We start from the raw sequence: 10,931 nt of genomic DNA, 5'->3' as shown, positions 1-10,931 counted from the left end.
GGGTGTTTGTGGAGGCCTGGGTCCTGCCAGGACATGGTGTGCACAGCCCTGACCCCAACTGCAGCTCTTGGAGCCCCTGACAGGTGCCATGTGTTTGGGTGGGCCTGGAGGTGTCCGGGGAGGGCAGAGGGAGCCACATTCAGCAGGGGTCAAGTGAGGATCGAGTCACCTGGAGAGCGTGACCCGAGATCCGTGGGGCTCTGCCCCATTGCCACAGCCGCACACAGGGAAGGGCCGCGCTTGCACAGCCGAGCCCCGATCTCCGGACAGGGCCTGCAGGCCCCGGGGCAGTGCTGAGCGCCCTCCCCTGCCCCACCGCATCCCAGCACCGCGGCCCTGCAGGGGTCAGTACCCACGTGCTGCCGGTGCCCGCCCCGGTGCCGTCGGGGGTGGGACGGGTCAGACCGCAGGGGCGGGAGCAAACCCCGACCGGCCCCGTCGGGGCCTGGCGCGGGGAGGGCGGCGCTAGGACCCCGCGGAGCTCCACATCCTGGCGGGCGGCGCTAGGACCTTGCCTGGGTCCTGGGTTCCGGCCCAGCCGTATAAGCATCACCGGTACCAGCATCAGCATCACCGGAACCGGCATCACCGGTACCGGCACCGGTAGCAGCAGCATCGCAGCGCACTGCGGAGCGGAGCGGTCGGTGGATACGTTGCGTCCTCTCCGGGCCCGTTTCGCCGGTGCAGGGGTGGAACGGCTCCGGTGCGCGGTGGATGGGGGGTTATGGAGGGCGGACAGGCCCACGTCTGCGCGGCTCCTGCAGAGCGGGGCCGCCGGGGGAGGGCTGCACCATTGGGTGCGGGGATGTGGGGGGAGCACCGGGAAGCGGGGGAGGATTCGCATTCCGGGGCGGGTTTTCCCTTCCCGGGCATCGGCAGGGATCGCATCCGGGGCTGGGGGATCCCGGCACGTCGGGGGTGCAGGGGGGGGAGCGGGTCTGGATCAGCCCTTCCCCGGCAGAGCCGCGATGTGAGCCCGGACAGCGTCAAACAGGACCCGACCCCCCCTCAACATCCCCTGCGGGGCCCGAGGAGGAGATGCCGCCCTCCCCGCGCCGTGCGCTGCCCGTCGCAGATGAGACCCCTCGACCAGGTAAGGCCCGAAGTGGGGTCCCCGATGTGGGGTCCCCGATGTGCGGTCCCCCATGTGGGGTCCCCCCATGGACAGAGCACTGCAGAGATGCAGGTGCAGGGGCCCCGGTGCTGCCCCCCACAGCCTGTGCACGTCGAGGCCCCTCTGCACCCACACACCAAGGCTGTCCCGGGTTGGAACCTTCCGGCCATCCACAGCGGCCCCGAGAGCCCTGCGGGCCCCTCTGGGGCTGGAGCCAGGAGCTGCTGCATCATTTTCCATCCCTGCTCCCCCCCAGGGCAGTTACTGAAGAGGCTTCAATTGGTTTTCATTCCTGGTTGCTCCCAGCAGCTGTGCCTCAGTAACCGGGACCTGACAGGATAAACTGGGTCAGCCCATGGCTGTGAGCCCGGGGGGGGCAGGTTGGAGCAGGACCTCCCCAGGGCTGAGCACCCTGGGGCTGGAGAGGTCCCTGCTGGCTCTGGTTGGATTGAGCCCATGCGTGAGCTGAGCTGAGCCCATGCGGGGCCTCAGCCCTGAGCTGAGCTGGGCAGGTCTCAGTTCCTCCCCACTGTGGTCTGAGCCTCTGCGGTGCTTGGTTTAATGGGATTTACCACACAAGCACCGGGTTTACCCACGCTGACCCGCGGGTTTGAGTGGCTTCGGGCCTGCCAGAGGGGATAATCCATCCCTGGATCCCAGCCCGCTGCAGGGATCTCCCTGGCATGAGCTGTGGCCACGCTGAGCTCCTCCACACCACAGAGCCCATTGGCATTCCCTTCCCTGTATCAGTGCTCGGGTGTCCCACTGGGTGCCCTGCTTGGTGGCTCATCCCATATCCCTGCCATCCCATGCACGGTGGCAAGTGACCAGTGCAGGGGTGACCATGTGCCTTGCAGGTGCTGGTGGGACACTGGCGATCGCAGTGCACTGAGGCCGGCACAAAGACATGAGTGGCAGCACGGTGAGTGCCAGAGCATCTCCCTATGGACACCGGGAGGCTCCCTGTGGACACTGGAGATGCTGTGGGGAGCAGGGCCGGGGGCAGCGGCTGATGCTCTCCCCCTGCCCGCAGAGCCAGCGCGCCGCAGCCCTGGGGGTCCTCTTTGCCCTGCTCATGTTGCTGATCATCTACAGCTCCGGCAATGGGAGCGAGGTGTTCCCCTACAGCCGCCTGCGGGGCAGAGCCCGCCGGCCCCCCGACCTCAAGAAGTGGGGGGTGAAAAGCGGGTACCTGCCCGTGTGTGGGAACAAGGTAGGAGCTGGGGGTGACATCCACAGCGATGCCCTATCCCCTGCCCCAGCTCCATCCCTCCCTGCTGGGCTGTGACACCTGGAGTCACAGTGTTTGTCACCACCAGACCCTCACTGCCCACTGCCACCAATGCGTCATCGTCACCAGCTCCAGCCACCTCCTGGGCACCCGCCTGGGCACGGCCATCGACGGGGCCGAATGCACCATCCGCATGAATGATGCTCCCACCACTGGCTACGAGGCCGACGTGGGCAACAAGACCAGCTTCCGTGTGGTGGCCCATTCCAGCCTGTACCGCGTGCTCAAGCGGCCACAGGAGTTCGTCAACAAGACCCCCGACACCATCTTCATCTTCTGGGGACCCCCTGCCAAGATGCAGAAGAGCCTCCTGAAGATCATCCAGCGCGTCAGCACCTCCTTCCCCAACATGACAGCCTATGTGGTGTCCCCCGGCCGCATGAAGCAGTTTGATGACCTGTTCCGGGGGGAGACAGGGAAGGACAGGTACCTGGGAACCACCTGCATCGCATCCCCCCCTTTAGCGTGTCCCTGGGGCAGAGCTGGCTCCTGGGGCTGCTCCATGGGGTTGGGGTCTGTATCCCCATCACCTCCCTGCTGTTGTTCCCATGATGCTCATCCTCCGCAGGGAGAAGTCACGGTCGTGGCTGAGCACAGGCTGGTTCACCATGGTGATCGCGGTGGAGCTCTGCGATGCCGTCCATGTCTATGGCATGGTGCCCCCCAACTACTGCGGGTGAGGAGACCCCCGAGCCCTTATCCCAGCCCCATGTCCCCACCGTGGGGCTCACCCCATGCTTTCCCCCCCATCCGAACCCGCAGCCGCCGGCCCCCACCGCGCCGCCTGCCCTACCACTACTATGAGCCGAAGGGCCCCGATGAGTGCACGACCTACATCCACAACGAGCGGAGCCGCAAGGGCAACCACCACCGCTTCATCACTGAGAAAAGGGTCTTCTCCAGCTGGGCCGGCCTCTACAACATCACCTTCTCCCACCCCACGTGGCCTTAGGGCTGCCTCTGGAGCTGGGATGGATGAGGATTCACCTGCATCCCATTTGGAGCAGTTGGAGCCAAGCATTGGGTGCCTCTTACGGGACCGTTGCCTCTGTGCACGGTGGCTCCTCGCACTGGGATGTGTTGAGGTTTGAGCTGGTTTTTGGGGTGAGTGTTGGGTTTGGGGTGCTCCCCCCCTCCATGGACATGGTCCTGGTCCTGTGAGAACACAGGGGGGTTGCAGGTCCCTTTGGGGTTGCATCACTTTAGGGGCCTCCACACAGACTGTTTCGAGGGGGGGACAGGACCCTCTTGATGCTCAGCCCCCCTCTGCCGCCCCCATCACCCCAATCCTGTTCCACCACATCCTCCCCTCAGCAGCACCCCACAGTTTTCAATGGGACCTTGTGGGGGTGACACTGCCACCATGGGTGCCCCAGCACCCCCCAGCCCCACTGCGCCCCACACTGCCAAAACCTTTTCTAATGGAGCAATGGGATTTGGAGGGGGGGGGGAAGTTCTTTTGTTCCTGTTGGTCCCAGGGTTTGTATTTGGGGTTCCCGGCCAAAGGAATGAGCAGGATCCTCATTGTTTAAGAACCCTTTGGATGTGGCACCCGGTGGGGGCTGCAGTGCCCTCAGCACCCCCAGCCAGAGGGGGGTTTGTTCATTCCCCATCGGTGAAGCACTGAGTGGGAAGCAGCTCAGTGCAGTGAGCTTGGGTGCTGTGCTCTGTGCCCTGGTTTCCCCTTGGCTCTGCCCCATCCATGCTGGGGCTTTGGAGGATGCGGTGCCAGGGAAGCCGTGGGGCACCCGTGTTTTGTAAGGGTTTGTACAGGAATAAACATCTCTGCAGTCTGTTTTCTTGGGCCCTGGCTCCGGGATGGGTGTTTGGGGCTGGGCAGTGGGTGCTGGTGGGGCCATCACAGACCCACAGCGATGCTGGCCCTGGGCACCTGGGAGGAGGCAGGAATGAGACCCATAGGGACCCATGTCCAGCATCCAGCTGACCCCAGCTATGAGCCATCCCCTCCAGTGCCCTGCCTGGAGCAGGGGGCAGCTGAGCCCCCTTCAGCTCGTGTCACCCCATAGGGCGAGAGGTTGGGGTCTCTGCAGCCATAGAGGAGGAGGATGAAGAAAGGCAGGTAAGGGCACTGCACCCCTGGGGCTCCCCTTCTGGCCGGATGCAGGTGGGAACTGGTGTGCTGTGGAGGGATGGGGTGAGCATGGGGACAGCTTTCCCCCCCCACGGTGCTGGTCCCAGCATCCCCAAACCCACCAGGGCCGATGCTCCCCCCGCAGATGGGGAAACTGAGGCATTGGGGGGGTGCATTCTGTGCATCACAGCCCCCTGTGCTGCGGGTCCGCATCCCTTCCCATACCCCCCTATGGTCCCCCCATAGCCCCCGTTTGCGCTGCAGGACCCCGCGGGCCGCACCAATGCTGCGGGGGGGGGAGCGGCTCTGCCCGTTGCTGCCCGCGGCTGCCCGGGCCCGCTCCCGGCGTGCAGCGCGGCGCCGCGGTCTATATATAGCGGTACCGGGGCCGGCAGGACCGGAGCCGTTGCCCGCCCGGCCCCGCAGAGGTCAGTGCGTGCCCCCCGGACCTACCATCAGCGGCGGAGGGGAGGGAGGGGGGGGGGGGGGCACTGCGGCACCGGCGCTGGAGCGGGGCCATGGGGGGGGCCGGTGCCCGGGGATGCCGGTTGGCAACACCATGGGGAACGGGGCGGGGAGTGCAGGGGATGCTGGGGGCTTGTATGGGTGCTGGGGGGCTTGTATGGGTGCTGGAGCTGCTGCTTGGATGGTGCGGGGGCTTTCAGGGGTGATGGAGCCATTGCATTGGTGCTGGGGGGGGGGGGCTTTCAGGGGTGCTGAAAGGCTTGCGTATGTGCTGAGGGTCTTGTATGGGTATTGGGGGTCTAATAGGGGTGCTGGATCTATTGCATGGGTGCTGGGGGCTTGCATGGGTGCTGGAGAAGCTCGGTGCTGGGCTTTGGGGTCCCAGGGAGGCAGGAGCTGGGTGCTGATGGGAGGGGGTGGGTGCTGGGTGTGAGGCAGGGCTCTGTTGGAGCTGATGTTGGGCTGGGATTGCTGGGAGCACCCCGGGGTGCCTCCTGCACTGGGCTGTGTTGGGGTGTCCTGAGCCATGCTTCACACCCCCATCAACACCCCCCTCCCAGCACCCCTTTGGGACCACATCGTCCTCACCCTGCACCCATGGGTGCAGAGCTGCGCTGGATCAAGCCCTGAGTCCCCACCAAGGGCCAGGGGTGCCCCCAGCCCCTATGGCCCCCCCAAGGTCGGTGCTCAGCACCCTCCACAATAGCGAACCCCGGGGGTCCTGCACCCCCCCACAACCCCATGCAGCCCCCACGCCAGGGCCTGCAGCTGGACGTGACCCGGTGCCGGTTTCATCCCGGCCATACTTAGCCTCTGCCCTTTCCCGCTGTAAGACGACCTTGTTGGGATGCCCCATCCCAGCTCCTCATCCAGCCGGTTTGGGGTGACGCTGTGGCCAAGCAGGTCGGGTGCCGCGGGGCTGGGTGCGGGCAGGCAGGTGGCCACCCCCGTGTCCGAGGTGATGGGGTGCAATGGGGCACTGCCAGACCCCCCCTTAAGGCATCCCCCCATAGAAACCATCGCGCTGGGGGGTGCTGTGTCCATCGGGTGCTGTGTCCATCACTGGTGTCCTGGTGATGCCGGTGAGCCCAGGTGGGTTCCTGGCTGCCGGGCGGGTGCTCTGGGCACTGGGATGTGGTGAGGGCAGGGGAGGAAGCCGGTAACGTCACCGCGCGTCAGCCGGCACAGGGAAGCCCTCACCGCAGCCGGATGCGGCAGGTGCCGGGAGCCAGGTATGGGATGGATGTGGGAGCAGAGCTCCCTGTCTGAGGGCTGAGGCTGAGGTCAGGTCACCCTCCCTGCTGGTGTGGGGCACAAAACCTGGCCCCCACCTTGACCACGGAGCTGGGCAGCAGTGGGGCAGGGAAAGGAGGCCCCTGGTGTCCCTAGATGGGGACCTGCATGTCCCCGGTGTGTTGAGTTGCTCACCCTGCTCTTCCCTTGCAGCCTTAAGTGCTCCTGTGCCTGGACCACAACAGCATGTCGACAGGTGAGTGTTCTGTTCCCTCTGCATCCTTCCCTGCTGTATCCATCTGCTTTGCATCTGTTGTCTCCAGCCCCTGTTGCATCCATCTCTTTGCCCCCCACCGTTGCCTTTATTGCCATCCCCCTGCATCCATTCCCTTGGTCCCTCCTGCATCCACCCCCCACAGCATCCATCCCCTTGGTACCCCCTGCATCCATCCCCTTGGTCCTTCCTGCATCCATCCCCTCTGCATGCCCACATCCTCCTGTATCCATCCCTTCCACCCCCCCTGTATTCACTCCCTTTACCCGCACTGCTTCAGTCCCCTTTGGACCCATCCCCTTTGTCCCTTTCATCCCTCCCTTACACCCTTCCCTGTGTCCCCTCCCTGCCTCCCTCCCCTCTGTCCACCCCACGTCCTTCCAGCCCTCTACGTGCCCCACATCCCCTCAGTATGTCCCTGCCAGCCGCTTGGCTCGGTCCCCAGCACTGGGGAGCGCCGGGTGCCGGAGGAGCTGTAATTCCATCCGCCTGTAATCAGGAGATGGGAAAGTGTCCCCAAAGTGTCTCGCCTTTATTTTTAGCCCTGCCTCCCCCTGGCATCACCCAGCACCGTGGCCAGGTCCTGCAGGAGGTGGAGCCCTGCTGCTGCCAGGGCACAAGGGTGGTTTTGTGCCACAAGGACCAGTGCTGCCATCAGGGGCTGTTGGGAGGTGGCCATGCCAAGCCCCCCATTGGGTGACAGTCTGACCACAGGGATGGATGTGGCCATCCCCACCTATGCTAGAGCTGTGCCCAGTGACTGTCTCCAGGGTACCAAGCAGCAGTGGGATTCCAGCCCCGTGGCCGCAGCACCACCGGGTCTTTGTGCTCAGCCATAGCCTGCTCAGGGGATGAGGACAATGGGGACACACAGCGATTGCTGTGTGCACCACAGCACCAGGACTTTGGACTCGGTTCCCTTCATCCCTAGGGATGCCTGTCCTGGATCTGGCACGCCCGGGGACGCTGTGCTCCCCTGTGGCCTTTCTGCCTTTTGATAGCTCTTTTTATCCCTTTATCTCCTCCAGAAAAACTCAAGAACCACAAAATCATCTTCGTGGTGGGTAAGTCTGTGTCTGGGCCCTGTCGCTGGGGCCACGGTGGGTCAGGGTTGCTGGGACCAGGAGGGCACCTCTAGCTGGTCATGATGTGGCAGCATGTGGGGTGATATGATAGTAAACAGTTTGGGAGGTGATGTCCTGAGTGCCATCAGGCATCAGTGACATCCTCAATGCCAATGGGATGGTTGATGGCCAAGTGCCAATGGGACAGCGATGCCCTGGGTCCTGCATGAGCTGGTGACGTCCTGTGTGCTGATGGGGTCATGGTACCCTGGGTATTATGGTGACGGTGATGCCCTGGATGCCATCAGAGTGGTGGTACCCACACTGCCAGCAGCCTGTGCCAACCCCAAGCACTTGGCATCCCCCATCCCAGGAGCAGTTCTCTTCGTGCATCTGATGCTGGCCTTGGGATGTTCATCTCACCCATCTCATCAGGCTGTGCTGCTGCCTCCCTGTACCCCTGCAGCTCCTTACCCATGGCCTGGGGCACGTGTGGCCCTTGTGTGACTTGCAGGTGGCCCTGGCTCGGGGAAGGGGACCCAGTGTGAGAAGATCGTGCAGAAGTATGGCTATACCCACCTCTCCACGGGGGACCTGCTGCGGGCTGAGGTCAGCTCGGGCTCCGAGCGGGGCAAGACACTGCAGGCCATCATGGAGAAGGGCGAGCTGGTGCCTCTGGTGAGTCATGGTGGCACTCATAGGGAGGGGTGGCTCTGGGGACACCAGATACCATGGTAATAATCATCTCATGGCCATGGGGCACCTCTGTCCCTGCCACCACAGGGGGGTCTGCAGCAGGGATTTGGGGTGCTGGGTGCAGGGTGTGTTGTCCCATGTCTGCTCTGTCCTCCCCTCCCCAGGACACGGTGCTGGACATGCTGAGGGATGCCATGGTGGCCAAAGCAGACGTGTCCAAGGGCTTCCTCATCGATGGGTACCCCCGCGAGGTGAAGCAGGGAGAGGAGTTTGAGAAGAAGGTGAGGGCTGATGCCATGGCAGAGGGACTCCATCCAATGGGAGCCTGGCCTCTCCATCCCAGTGAAGACCCCATCCCATCCAACAGGGTCTAAACTGGGCACTCTGCCTTGGGGACACTACACCAGGGCACAGTGCATGGGGGACATCTCTCAAGGGGTCCTTGGCCTGACAGTGCTGGCGTGATGGTGATGGCAGACATCCAGTGCTTGGCTATGGTGTCCCTTTCCCCTCTCTGCCTGGATCTGGGTTCCACCGGGACACCAGAATGATGTCCCCATAGACCCATGCTGAAGATGCAGAGGATGGGGGGGGGACACACACGTTTGTGACCCAGTGCTCACCACAGCCACCTCCCAGAGCAGACCCATGGTGACAGCCGTGTGCTCTGTGCTTGCAGATCGCCCCCCCCACGCTGCTGCTCTACGTGGATGCAGGGAAGGAGACGATGGTGAAACGCCTGCTGAAGAGGGGTGAGACCAGCGGGCGGGTGGATGACAACGAGGAGACCATAAAGAAGCGTTTAGAGACCTACTACAAGGCCACCGAGCCTGTCATCACCTTCTACAAGAGCAGAGGCATCGTACGCCAGGTAAGTAGGGATGCAGCTGATGCCAGCACCCTGCAGCCCTATGGGTGCGTGTGGTCCCAGGGGAGGGGAAGCGATGGATGGGGATGGTGAGGAAAACTCAATCCTGGCTCATCTGGGGTGGGTCTGACCCCCTCCAAGCATGGCCCCGCACCCCACATCAGCCCCACTCTCCCTGCCCACGGCCACATCCATCCCTGGAAGAGCTCCACTCGCGTTGTCCCTGCTGGGAGCCCCCAGCTCTGACCCCCTCCGTACCCAGCTCAACGCCGAGGGCTCCGTGGACGAGGTCTTCCAGCAGGTCTGCTCCCACCTGGACGCCCTGTAGCGGAGCCCCCGGCCCCGCTCCCCCCGGCCCCGCTCCCCCCGGCACGCTCCAGCAGAGACAGCGGAAGCGGCTTTATCCTGTTTTCGTGGCCGGAGCCGCGCGGAGGAAATTTCAAGGACATTGTGTTTGGCTCTTTCCCGTCTCTCCCCAGTAAAGTTCCCTGTAATGAGCCCAGACTTTATCTTTTCTTCTGGCGCAGGAAATGAGTTTTTCTTTCCAGAGGTTGTTGGGTTTTTTTTCCCTTCTCCCCCCCTTATCCTGCCCCCAACCCCTCTGGAGCTGATTAAGGGCAGGAAACGGGTGTTTATGCCACTGGGGCAGTGGGATGCTGTGCTTGGAGGAAGGGAGGGAGCATCCCGGCCACTTGCCCCAGCTTCCCAATCCATGGCCTGCGGGGAGCACAGGGCCACGTCCCACAGCTGGGCCCACTCACCCTGATGCTGTTCCACCACTGGACCTCCCTGTGCTCTGTGTGTGTGTCCCTGGAGCTGCAGGCAGCATCTGAGCCATATCCTGCACACTCATCCCTTCTCCCCCCGGCTCTGGCGGCACTGGGATAGCAGATTCAGGCCCAGCCATGATGGGATGGGGAATTCCATCACTTTCATGCCTTGGCATTTCCTAGTTTCTTTTGGCTGTCAGGGTGTTTTGGGGTACGTGGTGGCTGCAGTGTGGTGTTCTGCGGTACCATAATGCCATGGAGTGGGGTGCTCCCTGCCCTGGTACCCATTGCCATCAGTGCCATCTCTGAGCCAAGGATGCAGCCTTGTCCCCAGGGGCTGAAGGACGCACTAGGGACACCCAGCTGCACCCAGCCACCAGGCTCAGTGTGGGATAGGGTGAGGGTACTTAGGGGGAATGAATTGCAGGATCCTAGCAGGCTTTTGGAGGTGCTGGTTTGGGGGACTTGGATTTGGGGGCTCCCCAGCACTGCAGAGCTGCCCAGGCACAATGAGACCGCAGAGGGGCTGCAGTGGGGACAAGGTTGTGCCCATCTGTAAGTGCCAGACGCAGCAGCACCACAACCCCATCAGGGCCCCCCCTCCTCTCACTTTCAGGCTCTCTGGGGGCCGGGGGGCAGGCGGCAGCGCTGGGGGCAGCCGAGGCCACGGGGCCGGGGCGGAGGAAGGAAGCGAGCAGGGAAAAACATCAATTCCCCAAGCAGCAAACCCAAACTCGCCCGGCCCCGACGTCAGCCCCGAGCATGGGGGGGGTGCAGGAGCCACCAGCAGGGCTCGGGGGCACCGCGGGAGGCAGGAAGGATGCGGCCATCCGGCTGCAGCTGGGGCACTGCCAGCATGGCTGAGCCAGGACCGGGGCTGCCTCGTGCCGGTGGGGACAAGGGGACAGTGGGGCAGGCAGGCTGGGATGCTACAGCCCTAAGCCGTGCAGTGGGGAGGAGGACAACCCATGCCCCTTGTGCCTCCATCCTTCTTTGGGTGTGCTGTGAGCGTGCCTCAGTTTCCCCAGGTGGGGATGGTAGGGGGATGCTGTGTTGCTCAGCAC

General features: G+C 63.8%; 2 protein-coding genes across 5 annotated transcripts; both read left to right on the top strand.

The window, feature by feature from the left end:
* The first annotated feature begins 447 nt into the window (after positions 1–447).
* ST6GALNAC6 (ST6 N-acetylgalactosaminide alpha-2,6-sialyltransferase 6) lies at positions 448–4,209 on the top strand. Of its 2 annotated transcripts, none has more exons than XM_034067545.1 (7): positions 448–640; positions 962–1,093; positions 1,972–2,036; positions 2,148–2,327; positions 2,434–2,831; positions 2,974–3,081; positions 3,168–4,209. In XM_034067545.1, the coding sequence occupies exons 3-7, from the start codon at positions 2,022–2,024 to the stop codon at positions 3,355–3,357; spliced, it is 891 nt and encodes a 296-aa protein (XP_033923436.1). In that variant the 5' UTR covers positions 448–640; positions 962–1,093; positions 1,972–2,021; the 3' UTR covers positions 3,358–4,209. The 2 variants fall into 2 exon arrangements, with proteins under 2 accessions (XP_033923436.1, XP_033923437.1); XM_034067546.1 differs by having other exon boundaries at positions 448–703.
* Positions 4,210–4,854: 645 nt separating this feature from the next.
* AK1 (adenylate kinase 1) lies at positions 4,855–9,594 on the top strand. 3 transcript variants are annotated; one of them, XM_034067531.1, is made up of 7 exons: positions 4,855–4,925; positions 6,409–6,451; positions 7,498–7,533; positions 8,048–8,211; positions 8,394–8,510; positions 8,909–9,100; positions 9,360–9,594. In XM_034067531.1, exons 2-7 carry the CDS (start codon positions 6,442–6,444, stop codon positions 9,423–9,425), a joined length of 585 nt encoding a protein of 194 aa, XP_033923422.1. In that variant the 5' UTR covers positions 4,855–4,925; positions 6,409–6,441; the 3' UTR covers positions 9,426–9,594. The 3 variants fall into 3 exon arrangements, with proteins under 3 accessions (XP_033923422.1, XP_033923424.1, XP_033923423.1); XM_034067533.1 differs by lacking the exon at positions 4,855–4,925 and adding an exon at positions 6,029–6,054; XM_034067532.1 differs by lacking the exon at positions 4,855–4,925 and adding an exon at positions 6,124–6,194.
* Positions 9,595–10,931: the final 1,337 nt, after the last annotated feature.

This window comes from Melopsittacus undulatus, chromosome 11 (genome assembly GCF_012275295.1).
Source record: "Melopsittacus undulatus isolate bMelUnd1 chromosome 11, bMelUnd1.mat.Z, whole genome shotgun sequence".
In the NCBI taxonomy this organism is placed as follows: domain Eukaryota; kingdom Metazoa; phylum Chordata; class Aves; order Psittaciformes; family Psittaculidae; genus Melopsittacus; species Melopsittacus undulatus.
Note: the sequence above shows the minus strand (reverse complement) of the source record. Positions and strands in the feature narration are given on the sequence as shown.

What these genes read in the sequence shown, in the direction of transcription:
- AK1 (XM_034067531.1), top strand. An exon ending in CAAAATCATCTTCGTGGTGG is followed by an intron (nt 7,534 to 8,047) that starts GTAAGTCTGTGT and finishes TGTGACTTGCAG; the next exon opens with GTGGCCCTGGCTCGGGGAAG. An exon ending in GCAGAGGCATCGTACGCCAG is followed by an intron (nt 9,101 to 9,359) that starts GTAAGTAGGGAT and finishes CTCCGTACCCAG; the next exon opens with CTCAACGCCGAGGGCTCCGT.
- ST6GALNAC6 (XM_034067545.1), top strand. An exon ending in GGGGAGACAGGGAAGGACAG is followed by an intron (nt 2,832 to 2,973) that starts GTACCTGGGAAC and finishes CATCCTCCGCAG; the next exon opens with GGAGAAGTCACGGTCGTGGC. An exon ending in GTGCCCCCCAACTACTGCGG is followed by an intron (nt 3,082 to 3,167) that starts GTGAGGAGACCC and finishes CCGAACCCGCAG; the next exon opens with CCGCCGGCCCCCACCGCGCC.